This window comes from Phyllobates terribilis, unplaced genomic scaffold (assembly GCF_046119375.1).
Source record: "Phyllobates terribilis strain yellow unplaced genomic scaffold, ASM4611937v1 Scaffold_2__4_contigs__length_985480577, whole genome shotgun sequence".
NCBI lineage: Eukaryota > Metazoa > Chordata > Amphibia > Anura > Dendrobatidae > Phyllobates > Phyllobates terribilis.
Window position 1 is genome coordinate 377,752,925 of NW_027362762.1, and position 18,184 is coordinate 377,771,108.

General features: G+C 40.4%; 1 protein-coding gene across 1 annotated transcript in view; it reads right to left on the reverse strand.

Annotated features, from left to right (window-relative positions):
• Positions 1 to 317: 317 nt before the first annotated feature.
• Positions 318 to 18,184, reverse strand: part of TMEM182 (transmembrane protein 182) — a 65,623-nt gene continuing 47,756 nt past the window's right edge. The window contains exon 5 of the mRNA XM_073664756.1: positions 318 to 6,118. Coding sequence (XP_073520857.1) covers positions 5,895 to 6,118 — 224 coding nt within the window. The 3' untranslated portion in view covers positions 318 to 5,894. The remainder of the gene's footprint in view (positions 6,119 to 18,184) is intronic.

Genomic DNA, 18,184 nt, shown 5'->3' on the forward strand with positions numbered 1-18,184 from the left:
ACAGTCTAAAATGTACATGATCAAATACAGTATCCTAGGTTAATACCGGCAATGTATCCGTAAAAATCAGATGCTACACAGATGATTCGTATGGAATTATTTTTTTGAGCACCCATAGATATGAACAGTGCATGCTGCAGTTTTTTTTTCACAAGGACATTTGGGCCATGTGAAAAAACTGTCATCTGAACAACAATATTATATTACATTGTCCGATTCTTACTCCGACAGCACAAGTCCGTATAATACACTCGTCTGAACGAGCCCTAACTCGGACTTTCATTTGCGAACTATATAAGCGGCTTTGAGGCTTTAGATACCATTCAAGCAATATAAAGTATATTTATTATAGTAAATATATAATCCACTGCAAAAATAAAATACATTTAGAAAAAAAACGTAAGCAATCCAAATACAGTATTTGTTACATCACCAGAAATGTAATGACATTCATTATTCGTCTGCAGAATACAATACACTATATATATTTTTGTATATTGTACATGACAGATTATTTAAGACCTTTCTGCATAGTTGGCATCAACTCAGTGTTTCTAGGAATCGACATAGAGGCTCCTTTGCATCAATTGACCATGTTTTATATTCTTTAAACACAAAGATTTGTCTAAAACATAATTTAGCTGTCTACTGAACTTGGAGATATATACAATGAAACACAAATCATGTTGTCCGACCAGGTTAGAATTTCTCATTAAAAGGAATCTGTTAGTAGGGCATGGGCATGTAGATTATAGGAAGCTGAAAAAAATTATACCTTGATAACTGTGATCCAATGTCTTATTCCAGAGAAATTCACATTTTTCTTATATGTAAATGAGTTGTCAAGATCTATGGGCCTGACATAGTTCTCCCTGAGAATCCGTCTCCAGAGCTTATTTTAAATGAAAAGGGGAGTTACCAGTGCGAGACATGTAACTAACACAGGACAGGAGAAATAAAATGTGTCTTCATGCAAACACATGTTTTGCTTCTCTCTGAGCTCTGCTGTATTGCAGCAATATTAAAGCCTAGTATGCCTGTGAGCTGGAAGCTGAAGCTGAAAGGAACCTGTAGATGTCAGTTATAATCACACACAGCTCTGCAGTCAGATCAGGAGAGCAGAGAGCGGCCATTACATGTCTCACACTGGTAACTCCCCCTTCATGTAAAATAAGCTCTGGAGGCAGAGTTACAGTATCTTCCAGGCAGCATCCTCCCCTTAGCCTGTATGAGCTCATTTATATAGTGATAAAATATGATTTATCAGCAACAAGGCATCTGATATGAGACATACAGGGATCACTCTCCTCAGTAGTCTATAACCTGTATGCCCATATTAATACTTTACATAGGTCAAATGTGGTGACAGATTCCCTTTAAGTAAAACAGCTTTTGACAATTTATTATGATTATAATTCTATTAAATGATCTCCTATGTTGTAACTTATACTTAATGCTAAGAATTATACATTGTCTTTTCAATGCTTTTGACAATACCAACTTAAAGGGAGTCTGCCAGTAGGAGCAACACTCCTAAGCCATGTATAGGGGCACGTATAGGTCATAGGAAGCTGAATAAAATGATATCTTAATATATGTATTCCAATGTCTTATTCCAGAGAATTCCACATTTTTCTTATATGTAAATGAGCTGTTCAAGACTATGGGCATGACACTGATCTGCATAAGCTTATTATAAATGAAAGGGGGGCGTTACCAGTGTGAGACATGTAACTAACAACTAACACAGAACAGAAGAACTGAACTTTGTCTCACAACAAACACATTAGCAGCTGCAGCTCTCACAGCTCTGCTGTATTGCAATAATATTGCAACCCTGTCTGCCTGTGAGATGGAAGCTGAAGCTGAGAGGAATCTGCAGATGTGTCAGGTATAATCACACACAGCTCTGCCGTGAGATCAGGAGAGCAGAGAGCGGCCTTAACACATCACATTGGTAATGCTCCCTTTTATTACAAGTAAACTCTGGTTTCATTCTCAATGAATGAAGAGAGGGAAAGCGGGCGGTGGATGCCGGGTGTGACGTGCAGGGTAAGTCTGCCCACAACCCAGCATCCACCGGTGGAACGCAGAAGACATAGGATGCTGAGGCATCCATCCACAATAGAGTCCCACTCTAAAGAAGCACATTTTTTGCCTTCAAATGGTGAACAGTTGGTTGCCAATGGTGACATTTCAGTGTACGTCAGCTCAGTGCAAAGACACAGGGTGTACCTAGCCTAACTTGACAGCTTGCTGCAGTTTTGACCCTTTTATCTGCTGCAGATCTACCATTTCTCTGAATGCTGAGTTCCGTACAACTCCGCCCACACCACTGATTGACATGTTTCTGTGTACGCTGTGCATAGGCAGAAAGCTGGCAATCTGTGGTGGGTGTAGGGTATTCAGAGCTCATGAATATGGAGGACTACACGGAGGCACGTTTAGAAGTCCTCTAGTGACATTATCCTATGGATAAAGCAGTGATTTTATCAAAACCAAAGCAAGCAGCCTAGTAAATTAGATATCACTGGAATCAGGGTCTTTGTCTCTATATTATGCTGTTCTCAGATTAGGGCAGATTCCCTTCAAGATTATTTTGTCCTGCTGCAAATGGGCTTGAGGGAGGAGCCCACTAGTGCAGTAAGTTTTCTTATAGCCAGACACAAGAAAGTGAGGGGTAAGAGGGAGACATGGCTGATCTCCAGTGATATATTTTTCACATTTCTCATACAATATATATTTTTTGTAACAGTAATCTAACACAGTATACCTTCAAATGAGATAAATGGAGAAAGTATTTAGATATTGCTCTACTGCTTATGCACTGTCTCTATATTTATTGTTTCTTTAATTAATAAAAAGACTGAGAGGTAAAACATGACATGAGTCATTTGATATCCAGCGGGTGAAATAAGTATTGAACTTGTCACTAATTTTCTAAGTAAATATATATTTCTAAAGGTGCTGCTGACATGAAATTCTCATCAGATGTCAATAACAACCCATCCAATCTGCACAGGCAAAGAAATCAAACCACAGTTGTCCATAAATTATGTGTAATAATGAGAAATGACACAGGGAAAAAATATTGAACACATGAAGAAAGAGAGGTGCAAAAAGTCATGACACCAGCTGAAATCTATAGGTAATTACAAAGCAATCCTGCCACTTAGTGAAAAATATCAGATGCTTCAACTGTTGGCCTATAAAATGGTGTCTCATTACCAAGGTGCCACACAAGGTCCATCTCATGATGGGTAAAACCAGTGAGCTGTCTGCACACCTTCACAACCTCATTGTTGCAAAACATTGATGACATTGGTTACAGTAGAATTTCTAAACCACTGAAGATTTCAGAGAGCAGAGTTGGAGCCATAATTCGGAAGTGGAAAGAACATCATTTTACCATAAACCGACCATGACTGCGAGCTCTCTGCAAAATTTCAGACAGGAGAGTGAAAAGAATTATCAGAAAAGTTGTCCAAGAGCCAAGGACCACCTGTGGAGAGCTACAAACAGACCAGGAATCAACAGGTACAATTGTTTCAAAGAAAAGTAATGCACTCAACCACCATGGCCTGTAAGCATGCTCACCAACCAAGACTCCATTGCTAAATAAAAAGCATGTTCAAGTGCGTTTAAAGTTTGCCCAACAATATTTAGACAAGCCTGTGAAATACTGGGAGAATATAGCCTGGTTAAATGAGATCAAACATGAATTCTTTGGATGCCATAATACACACCATGTTTGGAGGCCAAAGAGCACTGCATATCACCCCAAAAACACCATATCAACACAGTGAAGATTGGCGTTGGGAACATCATTTTATGGGGCTGTTTTTCAGCATATGGCACTGGCAAACTTCGTATAATTGAAGGAAGGATGAATGGACAAATGTACTCAGACATTCTTGATAAAAATCTTCTGCCATGTACCAGGATGATGAAAATGAATAGACAATGAAAAAATTATGGAAGGAAATAGGAGCTCAGAGTTCATAGAAGGAGCCCAAATAACATTCAGGATTTGAAGAGTGCTTGCGTGGAAGAATGGGCCAAAATCACACCTGAGCAATGCATGCGACTGGTTTCTCCATGCTGGAGGCGACTTGAAGCGGTCATCACCAACAAAGGCTTTTGTACAAAGTATTAGTTACATTTCAGTAAGCGTGTTCAATACTTTATCCCTCTGTCATTTCTCATTATTACATGTAACTTAATTTATGGACATCTATGGTTTGATTGGATGGGTTGTTACAGACATCTGGTGAGAATTTCATGTCAATAGCACCTTTAGAAACATATTTACTTAGATTATTGTTGACGTTTTCAATACTTTTTTCACCTGCTGTACCTGTATATATATATACACACACATCATAACTGATCCACCTTCATTGTATTGCGTAGACACTCATTTGTGAGAAAAGCATACATTAAAATGTACCTCCAGCTATGCAGAAAAATGACTATAGCGTTTCAGGTTGTACAGTAACAGCTTTTTCTAAAACAGTTTTATAAGAGAGTCAGCCCTTAATAGCAGCATGACCATGCTGTTTCCTAAGTTTCCATTTCCAGTGCCATAGAATGCAATGTGATTGTACAGTGCTGTGGATGGAAACATAGGAGACAATGGCTGGTCCATGCTTTCTATTGAGGACAAAAATCACAAAAGCAAATGATTTAACCAAAAAAACGATTAGAATGCAGAATCTGGTAGTTGCACATAGTACGTCTATGGAAGTACTGAAAATACACTTTAATAATAAACATCCCCATCTATTCTACTACCACTTTTGTAACTATCATAAAATATTCCTTGTAAATATGACTCAAAAATGTACAAATACGCTTGTAATATACATCAGCTAGACATGTATTTAATGACATGTACTGTTATTGCTTTAACTACTAATACCAAGAATGTCACATATTGTGCAGCTAAGAAAATGCTCTGGACAATCTGGCAGAGAACCACTATATAAGTGAATCATGACTGCTGGCATTGAAACCAAGTGAACAACTGTATTCTATTTAAAGCACAGAAAACTACATCTATGTGAATGATGGGCTGAGAACAAGCAGCAGACGAGAGGATGAAATTACATCCTCTCCTCTTTCCCTATAATGCATTAAACACATTTCAAAACTACACTCTGTAACTTAGCTAATATTTTCATGAGCCCTTAAAGGGAACCTGTCACCAGCAAAAAAACAATATTAACCTGCAGATATGGGGTTAATCTGTTAATCTGCAGGTTAATGGCATTCCTAACCTGCCCGGCGCCTGCACGTAGTTGTTTGCTGTGGGGTGAAAATTAACTATTCTCCCCGTCAGTATTCGGTTTCAGTCACGGGGACGGCGCCGTCGGAGGTTCAGTCACCGCTCTGAGAACACAGAGCAACGGCTGTAACCACGCCCCATGTCCTGACTGACAGCCGGCTGCAACGTAGAGCAAGTGTCAGTCAGGGTCGGGTGCGCGGTCACAGTAGCTCTGTATTCTCAGGTGGCTGAACCCACGCTGGTGCTGCCCCCGTGACTGAAACCAAATGGTGCCTGGGGAGAATAAAGTTAATTTTCTCCCCAGAGCGTTCAGATATGTGCAGGCGCCGGGCAGGTTAGTAACGCTATTAACCTGCAGATTAATCCTATATCTGCAGGTTAATAGCGTTTTTGCTGGTGACAGGTTTCCTTTAATTACTGTGATATTTGGTCTTAGGCAGACAACAAATAAAGTTGGAAGTGACTAAACAAAGTACAGTACCAATTGACAAATGCACATAAATTTACTTCCAAAATTGCAAATGATTAGGTCCTCTATTATAAAAGATAACAGAAACTGTGAAGAGTTTTATAACTGAAACCTTGAAGAAGTCTTAACATAACCAGGTTATTTTGTATGGACAACAATAGTATGCCCGACTAAGAGAAATAGCATTCCTGCCAACAGAGAAAAAAATATTCCAAATGGTGCCAGCATGAAGGACCAGCCATAGCGAATGTCCACAGTGAATCCTGGGCAATCTTCTTGTTTCATGTCCTGGTAACTCCTCACATCGGACACGCTCTGAACCCAGATGACATGCATCACCACCACAAAAGTGAAAAAGATACCTGAAAAGAAAAAATTAAGCTGAATTATTTTGTAATATATTCTTATGTCTTGGATACGTTATTTGGTTATTAGGTGAGCATAGTCTTTCACACACTGAAAGAGCTCTGATAAAGGACGTAGGACAGCATCTGAAACGCAATGCTGCTATACACGGTCATAATCATGGAATCCGTATGAAATTATGTTTTTCAGTTTTCTACAATAAAGTTCACACTTTTAACTGGAGCTGGAAAATCACCTTTTACTTGGATTTATACGTTTTGATCAGAACGGACTTCCGTGCTCCCACATTACAAAATCCGATACGGGTGAGCTGGCTGCGTTTTTTGGACTTTTGGCTTTTGATTTCTGGACTTTTGACTGGAAGAAAAAGGCAGCAAGCTATGCTATTCTTGCCATCAAATATGCCAGAACATTGGCATGGGCTTTATTCACATGTCATTGTTTTCGGTCGATGTGCTCTCAGTGTGCAGTCCGATACAGGTGTAGCCTATGTGCTTAGTGTCGGACTGGGTTGGCCAGGTCCCATCACTAACATTGATTGAGTCTTGAGGCCCACTGTTCAACTACATGCAAAAATAACCTGACTCTAGTACACAAATTTACTTTTGCTTCTATGTAATATTAACTTGGCTAGCTTGTTTAATGAATGATCAGATTTTACCTATTTCTGCAAATTGTGAATCAAGTGTAATAACTCTACTCATTAGTACTCCTTCATAGCGGCCTACCGGAGGATTCTCCTGTGGGCCAGTCTGAGTCTATATGTGCTAGTGCATATGAGAGATTTTCCACACAGACCAAATAATCTCAATATGAAGTAGACTGGTCCATTTTATGGACCAGAATATTGATGCAATAGAATGCAGCTCTGTGTACAGACAAGAACACGGAGCTGCACACTGTTGCACAGCTTCTGTATACCCACAGTTGCAGTAGAAACCTTCACAGAGCAGATTACATGGGATAACAAGCTTTTACTTCACAGAACATGAGGTAAAGGAAAAAACGCACAGTCACACAGTACTGCACCAGGAAGTAAGAACAAAACAGAAAGTACAAGAGAGACATTTTTCTTTTACAATACAGTAAACAAGGAAACTTTACACAACATCGCCAGATCAGCATAAAGTCCTCCTTCACACAAACGAAGAAGTCCACAACTGTTGCATATACCAACACACACATCAAATACCTATACTGCTCCAATAATTAGAGTACTATAAACTTGATGATAGATGTCGGCAAACGTATCTAGACCTCTAAAGTGCATGGTTATGTGTTGATTATTTGCCTGGTTGCTGTATAATTGGACATATTCACCATTCGTAGGTAGGAAAGATGGGTGACATCTTCTGCGAGGGTTGTAAAGGTGGCAATGCTGATTGTCACCTTGCACTATCAGATATAACTGTAATTTCTACTATTACAGAATCAGTGTCCAGAGATTGCTTGATATTATTCTGCAGATTGCTGGAAACAGTTTGTTAGAAATCCCAACTAAGAGTTAAGTTATATTAGAAGACAATATGGAAGGATGATAAACTGCATGTCTGAATTTATACACTAAATCTCACACATAACAAGAATAAAAGAGTATGTAAGGGCGCCGCTAGCAGACAAAATGTGTGTTTAGTCATATGTGTGTTATGAAGCCCATAAATATGAATGTGTCCGTGAACAACCCTTTGATACAATATTCTTGAAGTTTAATACCATCACTATTAATTAAAATTGATATTTAGAAGAAAGCAATCAACTGTACGTTTTGAACAGACATTACAGAGGAAGTGTAAAATATTTGGAGGGGGGGTAAAAATCTTTAATTAGAATGGCTTTTAAGTAAATTTCTTTTCATATGTATTTGCAAGTTTCCTTCTTTAAGAAAAAAAAATTAAAAAATACATCACTAACTGCAAAGGTTTTCTTCCTGTCAAGCCATCGCTAGTGGAAACATGTCTAATGAGCCGAGACCCCAAAAAGATGTTGACATTTGATTAAAAAGACCTAAGATGTAAACAGATAATTCATTAATGATCTTTCATGAAATGTTAAAGACTTTAATAAAGTAATGAGAGTGAACTTTAAGTCCTCAGTTTTAAAATCAATGTGTCACTTTCTGCTCTGTTTAGTTTCAAGGCATTTATATTTTATGAGTCTCTAATGTACGTGGTGACATTGGTAAGTTAAGGAAATATTCACGACAGGCATTTCTGTTCACTATACGATCCCAAAAAAACAACAAATTATAAAGTGAAGGTAGAAGAAATAAATCAAAAAATAATAAGAGTAAACTCAATAAAAGAGCTATAATCTTTTACTGTCCTTTACAATGGAGCATTTTTATTCCCTCTTTTTAGCCCAACAGTTCTATTGGTCATCTGTAAAAATGGACCTGTTATACCTTAAAGATTCCAATCGCTCTATGGGTATGTGCACACAGTGTCTTTTTCAGGCAGATTCTGCCCAGAGTCTGCTTGAAAAAGTGCTACAGAAGAGCCCCATAAAATGAACTTGGCGCACAGCAATATCAAAACATAATTTCTGTTCACATGTTGCATCATATGTCACTTCTTTTAACCGCTTTGGAAACTCTGAAGCAGTTAAAAAAAAGGGACATGCTCATTTTTCAGGCATCTTCCAATTGGAAAGCTGCCCGCAAGAATGACGACAAAGCTGCCGGTGAAGCTGCCTAAGGAAAATGACCATCTGCATCTTCATAAAGCGGCTTGGCCTGATAAAACTGCACTGGCGTGTATATGACTCTGTGTCAGACTATGCGCACACAGGGTCTTTCTTTGAGTTTTTGGAACAGGAACTGAGCAGAAACTGAGCGCAAATTCTCTAACCCACTGCAATAACTTGTAGGTTGTACTAGTTTCTGCTACAAAAACTTTGCAAAAAGATTCTGTGCGCATATACCCTAAGGGAGTCTTTTTGTTGAGCTTTTGAAGTGGAAACTCCAAATGTTTGAAGAATTTTGAGTTAGTAAGGAGGATGTGAAGAGTTTCTGCTACGAAAACTCAGCAAAAAGTCCCTTAGGTTATGTGCACACAGAGTTTTTTTGAGGCATTTTTGGAGAAAAAAACGAGAGGAAACTGCGTGGAAACTCTCTAAATCCTCCACTGAATCTCAAAAAAAGTCTCAAAAATTAAGTTTCCGCTCAGTTTCTGTTCCAAAAACTCTTCAAAAAGACTCTGTGTGCATATAGCCTTAGGGCTCGCTCACATGAGTGTATACTTTGGACAAGTGCTACCTGATGTTTTATCTGATAGGACTCGGACCAATGTCATGCTATGCGGCAGTGCTGATCAGCGTTTTTTTTCTCATGCCGACTTAGCCGGAAAGTAAAAATGCTGCAAGCTGCTGCGCAAATCGGATCACACTCACCTATTCAAGCCTATGGATATGAGCAAAACATTGGATTGCAGTCAGATGACATCTGATTGCAGTCTGAATTCCACAGATTCACACCATGGAGAAGATGGAAAAATCTTGTTCTCCATCTTCTCCTTGGCTGGGCTAATGAGAATCGGATCATACTAAGCTGACACTTGCAATCAAACTCTGATCGGAGTTTGATCCGAGTATCATTTACATAATCGATCCGATTCTCTTGCGTGAGAGAATCTACGCTCGTGTGACCCCGGCCTTAGGCTATGTGCCCACGATGTAGAAATGAAGTGGAAAATTTCCGCTTCATTTCTGCATGTGCTTGCCCGGAAAAACGTGTGCGGAATTTGACACGCGTTTTTCGCGCGTTTTTGAAGCGTTTTGCACATGCGGAATTGCCTTGCGTTTTTCTAATGCATTGAGAAGGCAATTCCCCATGCGTAAACGCACAAATAATGGACATGCTGTGGATTTTTCCGCACATCAAAAATGCTGCAGAAAAATCCACAGCATGGGCATTGAACTTGCGGATTTACATTGGGGACCATGGGGGAAGGATTACCAAGCGTTTACGCTGCGAAAATTCCGCAGCAAAAACGCTTGAAAAATGTATCGTGGGCACGCACCCTTAGAGTTATTGGAGTTTTTAAGGTATAATAGGTCATTTTTTACCCATGACCAATAAAATATAAAAGCCTTGACATTTAACAAAGCTTTTATAGGTGGGCTTCAATTGGAACATGCTTGAAAAATCTCTAAAAAGGTAAAAATATATGTATATATAAGAGTGCTAAAAATGGCCTTTGAAGCCTTAATTGGCTAAAAGAATTTAAGGAAGAGTGAACATATGCATTTTGACATCGCAGTGCTTAATTTTTTTTTATGTTTATATGACACTTTTTCAGGTGGGCTTCAGGCATCTATATGAGTTAATATGAAATCTGAGGCAAAGGAACAGCATAAGCCCATAGACTTACACACTATTGACAAAAGTATTAGGGCACCCACACATTACACCTAGACAATGCTTTATGATATTCCATTTTAAATCCATAGGGATTAATATGGAGTTGGCCCCTCTTTTCAGCTAAAAAAAACGATTCCACTCTTCTGGAAAGGCTTTTTACAAGATTTTGGAGTGTCTCTGTGAAAATGTTTGCCCACTTATCTAAAAGAGCATTTGTGAAGTCAGACATTGATTTTGGATGATAGGACATGGCTCACAATCTCCATTCTATTTCATCCCAAAGGTGTTATGGAGTTGAGATCGGGCTCTGTATAGACCACTCATGTTCTTCCACACAAAACTCACCCAACCAGGTCTTTATGGGTACAATCAGGAACAGAGGAGGGCCTTCCCCACACTATTCCAACAAAGTTGGAAGCATACAAGTGTCCAAAGAATCTTGGTATGAAGAAACAAAATTTCCCTTCACTAGAACTAAAGGGTCTAGGCTAGCCCCAGAAAAACAACTAGATAACATAGTCCAGGGGTCTCAAACTCGGCTGGGTATATGGGCCGCAAATGGAAAAAATTTGAATTTGGGGGGCCGCATTTTTTGTTCAATGTGACATTTTTAGTGATACCATTTTTTTTGTATACACCTTTTGAACATTTTTGCCGTGTTTATTTTTTTATAGCTTGGGTCCTTATGGATGTGGCGATAATAAACGTGTACTTTTTTGTGTTAACTTTAGTTTACATATAAAACAGCATTTTTAGTGCCCAATATTTTTTCATGCTTAATTTTTATTTTTTTGATTTTTACAATTTTGTTTCCCCCAATTGGCCACATACAGTAAAATTGTCTTACAATTAGCATCATATAGTAATAATGGCAAACATCTTGTAGTAATGTCCCCATCTTGTACTAATGTGCCCCAACCAGGTCCCCATCCTGTGGCTATGTGCCCCATCCAGGTCCCCATCCTGTGGCTATGTGCCCCATCCAGGTCCCCATCCTGTGGCTATGTGCCACATCCAGGTCCCCATACTGTGGCTATGTGCCCCATCCAGGTCCCCATCTTGTGGGTATGTGCCCATCCAGGTCCCCCTCTTGTGGCTATGTGCCCCATCCAGGTCCACATCTTGTGGGTATGTGCCCATCCAGGTCCCCCTCTTGTGGCTATGTGCCCCATCCAGGTCCACATCTTGTGGGTATGTGCCCATCCAGGTCCCCATCTTGTGGCTATGTGCCACATCCAGGTCCCCATCTTGTGGGTATGTGCCCATCCAGGTCCCCCTCTTGAGGCTATGTGCCCCATCCAGGTCCCCATCTTGTGGCTCTGTGCCCCATCCAGGTCCCCATCTTGTGGGTATGTGCCCATCCAGGTCCCCCTCTTGTGGCTATGTGCCCCATCCAGGTCCCCCTCTTGTGGCTATGTGCCCCATCCAGGTCCACATCTTGTGGGTATGTGCCCATCCAGGTCTCCCTCTTGTGGCTATGTGCCCCATCCAGGTCCCCATCTTGTGGCTCTGTGCCCCATCCAGGTCCCCATCTTGTGGGTATGTGCCCATCCAGGTCCCCCTCTTGTGGCTATGTGCCCCATCCAGGTCCCCATCTTGTGGCTATGTGCCCCATCCAGGTCCCCATCTTGTGGCTCTGTGCCCCATCCAGGTCCCCATCTTGTGGGTATGTGCCCATCCAGGTCCCCCTCTTGTGGCTATGTGCCCCATCCAGGTCCCCATCTTGTGGGTATGTGCCCCATCCAGGTCCCAATCTTGTGGGTATGTGCCCCATCCAGGTCCACATCTTGTGGGTATGTGCCCATCCAGGTCCCCCTCTTGAGGCTATGTGCCCCATCCAGGTCCCCATCTTGTGGCTCTGTGCCCCATCCAGGTCCCCATCTTGTGGGTATGTGCCCATCCAGGTCCCCCTCTTGTGGCTATGTGCCCCATCCAGGTCCCCATCTTGTGGCTATGTGCCCCATCCAGGTCCCCATCTTGTGGCTCTGTGCCCCATCCAGGTCCCCATCTTGTGGGTATGTGCCCATCCAGGTCCCCCTCTTGTGGCTATGTGCCCCATCCAGGTCCCCCTCTTGAGGCTATGTGCCCTATCCAGGTCCCCATCTTGTGGCTATGTGCCCCATCCAGGTCCCCATCTTTTGGCTATGTGCCCCCTGTGCTGTTCTTCACACACATAAAAAAAAAAAGATGATTCTCACCTGTCCTCCGTTCCCTCGGCGTCCTTCCTGCAGATGTGGCCCGCAGGCACCACAGAGTCAGACCCCTTGACGATCCCGACCTGGTCCAGGAGGAGCCGCCGACAGCAGTGCTGCATTGCCGCACACAGACTGTCTCCCAGCACAGCATTTCCAATGCCAGCCGCCGGCCAATCAGAGGCCAGCAGCTGACATCAGCGTACGGCAATGACATCATACTCACTGCGCCGACACGCAGATATCAGCTGCTGGCCTCTGATTGGTCAGCGGCTGTCATTGGAAATGCTGTGCTGGGAAACAGTCTCTGTGCGGCAATTCAGCGCTGCTGTCGGCGGCTCCTCCTGGACCAGGTCGGGATCATCAAGGGGTCTGTGCCTGCGGGCCGCATAAAGCAGCCTCAGGGGCCGCATGCGGCCCGCGGGCCGCGTGTTTGAGACCCCTGACATAGTCCCTCTTTCACCAAATTTTACAGTTGGCACAATGCCGTTCAGCATGTAATGTTCTCGTATTTACCAAACCCAGACTGCCAGAGAGAGAAGTGTGACTCCTCAGAATACATGCCCAAGTAGCTTCTTAAGTCATGGAAATACAGTGGTGTGAAAAAGTGTTTGCCCCCTTCCTGATTTCTTAGTTTTTTGCATGTTTCGCATACTTAAATATTTCAGATCACAAAGAAAATTAAAATATTAGACAAAGATAACACAGGTAAACACAAAATGCAGTTTTTAACCCCTTAACGACCGGCGATACGCATTAAAACGGCAGCCATTAAGGTGCCTTATCCCTCATTGCCGTTTTAAAATGGTGATCGGGAATAAGACTGTAGCACCCCCCAGAGTCAGAAATTCTCTAAGGTCTCAGCTATTAGGGTTACAGTTGGGGTTAGGTTTAGGATTAGGGTTGTGTTAGTTTAGGGTTAGGATTAGGGTTAGGAATAGGGTTAGGATTGTGTTAGGGTTATGGGTTGTGTTAGGGTTAGGGTTGGTTTAGGGTTGGGTTGGGGTTAGTTTAGGGCTGGAGTTGGGTTAGGGTTGTATTAGGGTTTGGATTGGGGTTGGGTTAAGGTTGTGTTTGTTTTTGGGTTAGGGTAGGAGTTAGGTTTTGAGTTAGGGTTGTGTTAGGGTTGGGATTTTTTCAAAAGTAAAGAAAAAAAATGATGCAGAAGGCATATGAAGCCTATGCCCTTAGAAGGGCGGAAAACTGAGGAGGAACAAATGGAGATGGAATGTGCAGGCAAGCTATTTCATCTCAAGCACTAGATGTCAGTGGGACGTAGAAATGATGATGGGAGGAGAGCCATTTGCTAATGAAGTTCGGAGGCGGCGTTTTCTTCCCAACAGCAGCCTTACATAAATTCATAAAAGATAATTTTTCTGCAACAAGACATGAGATCACGCCTGGGTTGCTTATGCTGCTTCTGTCATCAGTCATATCATTAATAAACACTAGAGACCCAGTGCCCCAGTGCCATTGGAAGCCTTGCATGCTCATGCCATCACACTGCCTCCACTATGTTTTAAAGAGGATGTGGTAAGCTTTGGATCATGAACCATTAAAAAGACTTCTCCATACATTCTGGTACAAGTTGATCTTAGTTTCCTCTGTTCAAAGAATGCTTTTCCAGAACTGCGCTGACATCTTTAGATGTTTTTTGACAAAGTCTAAGCTGGCCTTTCTATTTTTAAGGCTGATTAATGTTTGGTTTTCACTTTGTGAATAACCCTCTGTATTTGCTCTCTTGAAGTCTTCTCTTTTTGGTAGACTTAGATACTGAAACATCTACATCCTAGAGTGTGTTTTTTACTTGGGTGGATGTTATGAAGGGTTTTTTCTTCACCATGGAAAAGATTCTGCAATCATTCACCACTGTTGTCTTCCATGGATGTCTAGGCCTTTTTAAGTCCCCAAGCTCACCAGTGCGCTCTTTTTTTTTTTTGCAGAATGCACCAAACTGTTGACCTGGCCATTGCTAACATTTCTGTTATTTCTATGATGGATTTCTTCTTTTTTTCAACCTAATGATGGTCTGTTCCTTTTCCATTGAAAGCTCCTTTGTCCGCATGATGTGGCAACAGATTCCAAGTGCAAATGCCATACCTGGAATCGGCTCCAGACCTTTTTTCTGTTTAACTAATAATGAATAAATGAGGAAATAACCCATGCATCCCAATAAATAGCTTTTGAGATAATTGTCCAATTGCTTTTGGTCCCTATAAAAAGAGGCAGCTACATATTAAAGAGCTGTAATTACTAAACTCTTACTCAAATTAGGATGTGAATACCCTCAAATTAAAGCTAAGAATCTGCATTTTATACCCATATTGATTATGTAACTGTATCTTGAATATGTTTTGGTGAACAGATAAAATGACAAAACTTGTGTCACTGTTCAAAAGTTAGGGACCTAACTGTATATGAGTGCTGTACAACATGAAATTTGTGCAGAGCAATAGTATAGCAGTGTGCATAAAGTGTAAAGCAAACCAGCTTGCATTTCTGACCTATTAGAAAAAAATGTGTGTGGTTGACAACAGTGAAAAAAGGATAAAAAGAGGAGAGTGTAAAATGTTTTGTCGTTTGATGACAGGACATTAGTGCAGGCAGCTAAAAACAAACGTAGATGACAGAGGAAGTGATAGACAGAAATGTACAGTATACACATAGAAACAGGTGTGTGAATGCAGCTAATACTGGTTTATACAGAATGTATTGACAGTTTTAAGACAGTATACACTATTGTATCTCAGTTTTACCCAGTAATGTTCTTTATATTAACTGAAAAATGTACAAATAAGTCACACTGAGTGTGGTCAGAATAGGCTTAATAATTTGAGCTTTCAAAATGGGCATAAATTAAAGAATGGTTATCCCACAGGGGAAGGATATGAAAATTACTGTCAGAATAGGATAACATTTGAACTTGAGCAGAATTTCAAAATTTTCCTAGATAAAAAAATTAAACGGGTGGTTGAAGAGTGTGTATAGAGATCCATGTAGTCAACTTAAATGAGTTTTCCCAAAATGGACATTTATCACTTATTCACCATATAGGTCATAAAAAGACTGGTCTCGACAGGCCCCACCACTGGGAACCCCACTACATATTAGAAGCTCCTCCTCTTTGTTAAACTGCAATGAGCAGAACTTTGTTTAGAGCTGCAGAACAGCATGCGCCCTACAGCCCCAATCTATGTCTAGGGGGCTGACACAGATCCAACTTAAAAGGACATTTGGGAGGAGCATTACAGAGAGACTGTCAGACAGCTGCTCTTAGCCAGTCAGTAATGCTGGGAAAGTTCTCAGATTAATGGTTTGGCTACAAGAGTTGTACAGCAAGTCTCCCAAATGCCCTTTCAGTAAGTAGGGTATACGACTTCTCTTGAGAACAGGTCATTAACAGCTGTCAATATGACCGTATATATGTATATATGATTGATCTTTCTTTAGACCTTGTTATGTACCTATATTGATAGACTGATAAGTCAATTGTATAAAAAGCTGTTGCTTTAACTGTTACCTTAATGATGCATATTATTGACTATGTGATGCATGTGGGGAGGTACTTAGGTTAATATATTGACATGTTGTCATTTTACAGTTATATATTATGACTTCAGTTTTGTGCTTCCTTGTGCACACAGTTGCCTGCACGTTTTGCACTTTCCGACTCAGTATTTGTTAATAAAGATTTTTCTTACACGCATAGAATCTTGTAGCCTTTTATTCGTCGCTCTTTTGTTTTTGGATGTGGTCATATGGCGATTGGCCTTCTAAGTCCAATATAGATAGTCTATTAAATATAAATTTATATATATGTCTTATTATACTATATAAAGTGTAATAAGACATATATATGTAATATAAAGTGTAATATTATCATTCCCATGAATTATTTTTACTCTTAACAGCTGTTGTATTGATATATTAATTTATTTTGTTATTTGGAAAATTAGACTCCATGTACAGGATATACTGTATCAATATGGGACATATGTCACTACTGTTTCTAAACATGGAAGAGGAAGGTGAGAATCCACTGCTAGAATTTTGAAGTTTATAATTATCTGCTGAAAGAGGGGAACATTTTGTGTATATCTCCAGCCCACATTCTCTGTTAGCCCAATGCATGTACTGTTGTAATACTGCGTATGTACTGACGTGAGAGTATGTTACAGAGCATCTCAACACAGTGACTTAAAGATAATTAAGCAGATAATTAGACAACATCATTGTTGTCACTTGCCAGTTGCCTTTTTTCAATATGTCATCAGTGTCCTGGTAATTAGATACACCACCACAGGGGTGATCCATATGTAATTTAAAGACATTCAAGAAACCAGTCAATGTCACATTGCAGACAACAATCTGATATTGCTCCAGTGAATCTAACATGAAAACATGAAACAACTTTACAAATAGTTTTGTTTTTAAGTATTGCACTGGTTTGTGCACACAACTCCTATACAGACCCATGTGCACCAGGTAATTCAGATCCTGCTGCTTTGAGACTTTAAACTAGGGGTACACAGCCTTTCCTGGCTTGAGGACCACATTCTCATACTTAATCACTCTACAAAAGTAATATTAAAACTTAAATAGGTTTTACTATCTGCGTCATTTTTGGCATCAGAAGAATATGCCGTAACTGATAAATACAGATTACACTTCCAGAATATGCACCTATCATGGAATTGGGTGTCCCCTTCTACCTCAACCATCACTCCAGTAAGGAGGAGACCATGCATGCATGTAGCTCTCTTTATTGGAGATCAGAAGTGTTTATTTCACTGCTCCCATAAACTAAAAAATAATCTAAAACTAACTCAGACAAAAATAATCTCAAAAATAGTCTGGAAGAAATGGTGGAAGAGGAAAGGTTAATCTATTAACACTTTCTACATAGAGTATTTAAAGAGGAAAATCCTGTGACCGATAACATAATCAGTGATACCATAAATTCTCCATTAAATGTCACCTGGGCCTGGATGGCATAGACCCCTAAGTTCAGCAAGAATTAAGTACTGTGGTAGAGAGACCATTTTTTCTAATATTTAATGATTCAATAATAGCAGGGTCTGTTCCAGAGTAGTGGCACTTAGCAAAAGTGGTGTCAATAATGAAAAAGGGCTCAAAATCTGAGCCCGGAAACTACAGACCGGTAAGTTTAACCTCAATAGTGGGCAAAAACTTTGAAGGATTTCTAAGTGATGCTATTCTTGAATTTCTTAATAAAAATACCAAAATACCTTCACAACTCAGCATCAATATGGGTTTATGAGTGATAGGTCACGCCAAACTAATCTGATAAGCATTTATGAAGAAATGATAGGAAACACATGGGGGTTATTCATAGAATACAATCTGATTGGGCCATAGGTAACAGTGGGGTACCACAGAGGTCAGTATTGGGCCCTCTTCTTCTTGATACATTTGTTAATGACATTTTAGAGGACATGCAGATTAGCATTTCAATATTCACAGCTGAATTCTTGGGCCAAGAAATGGCAATT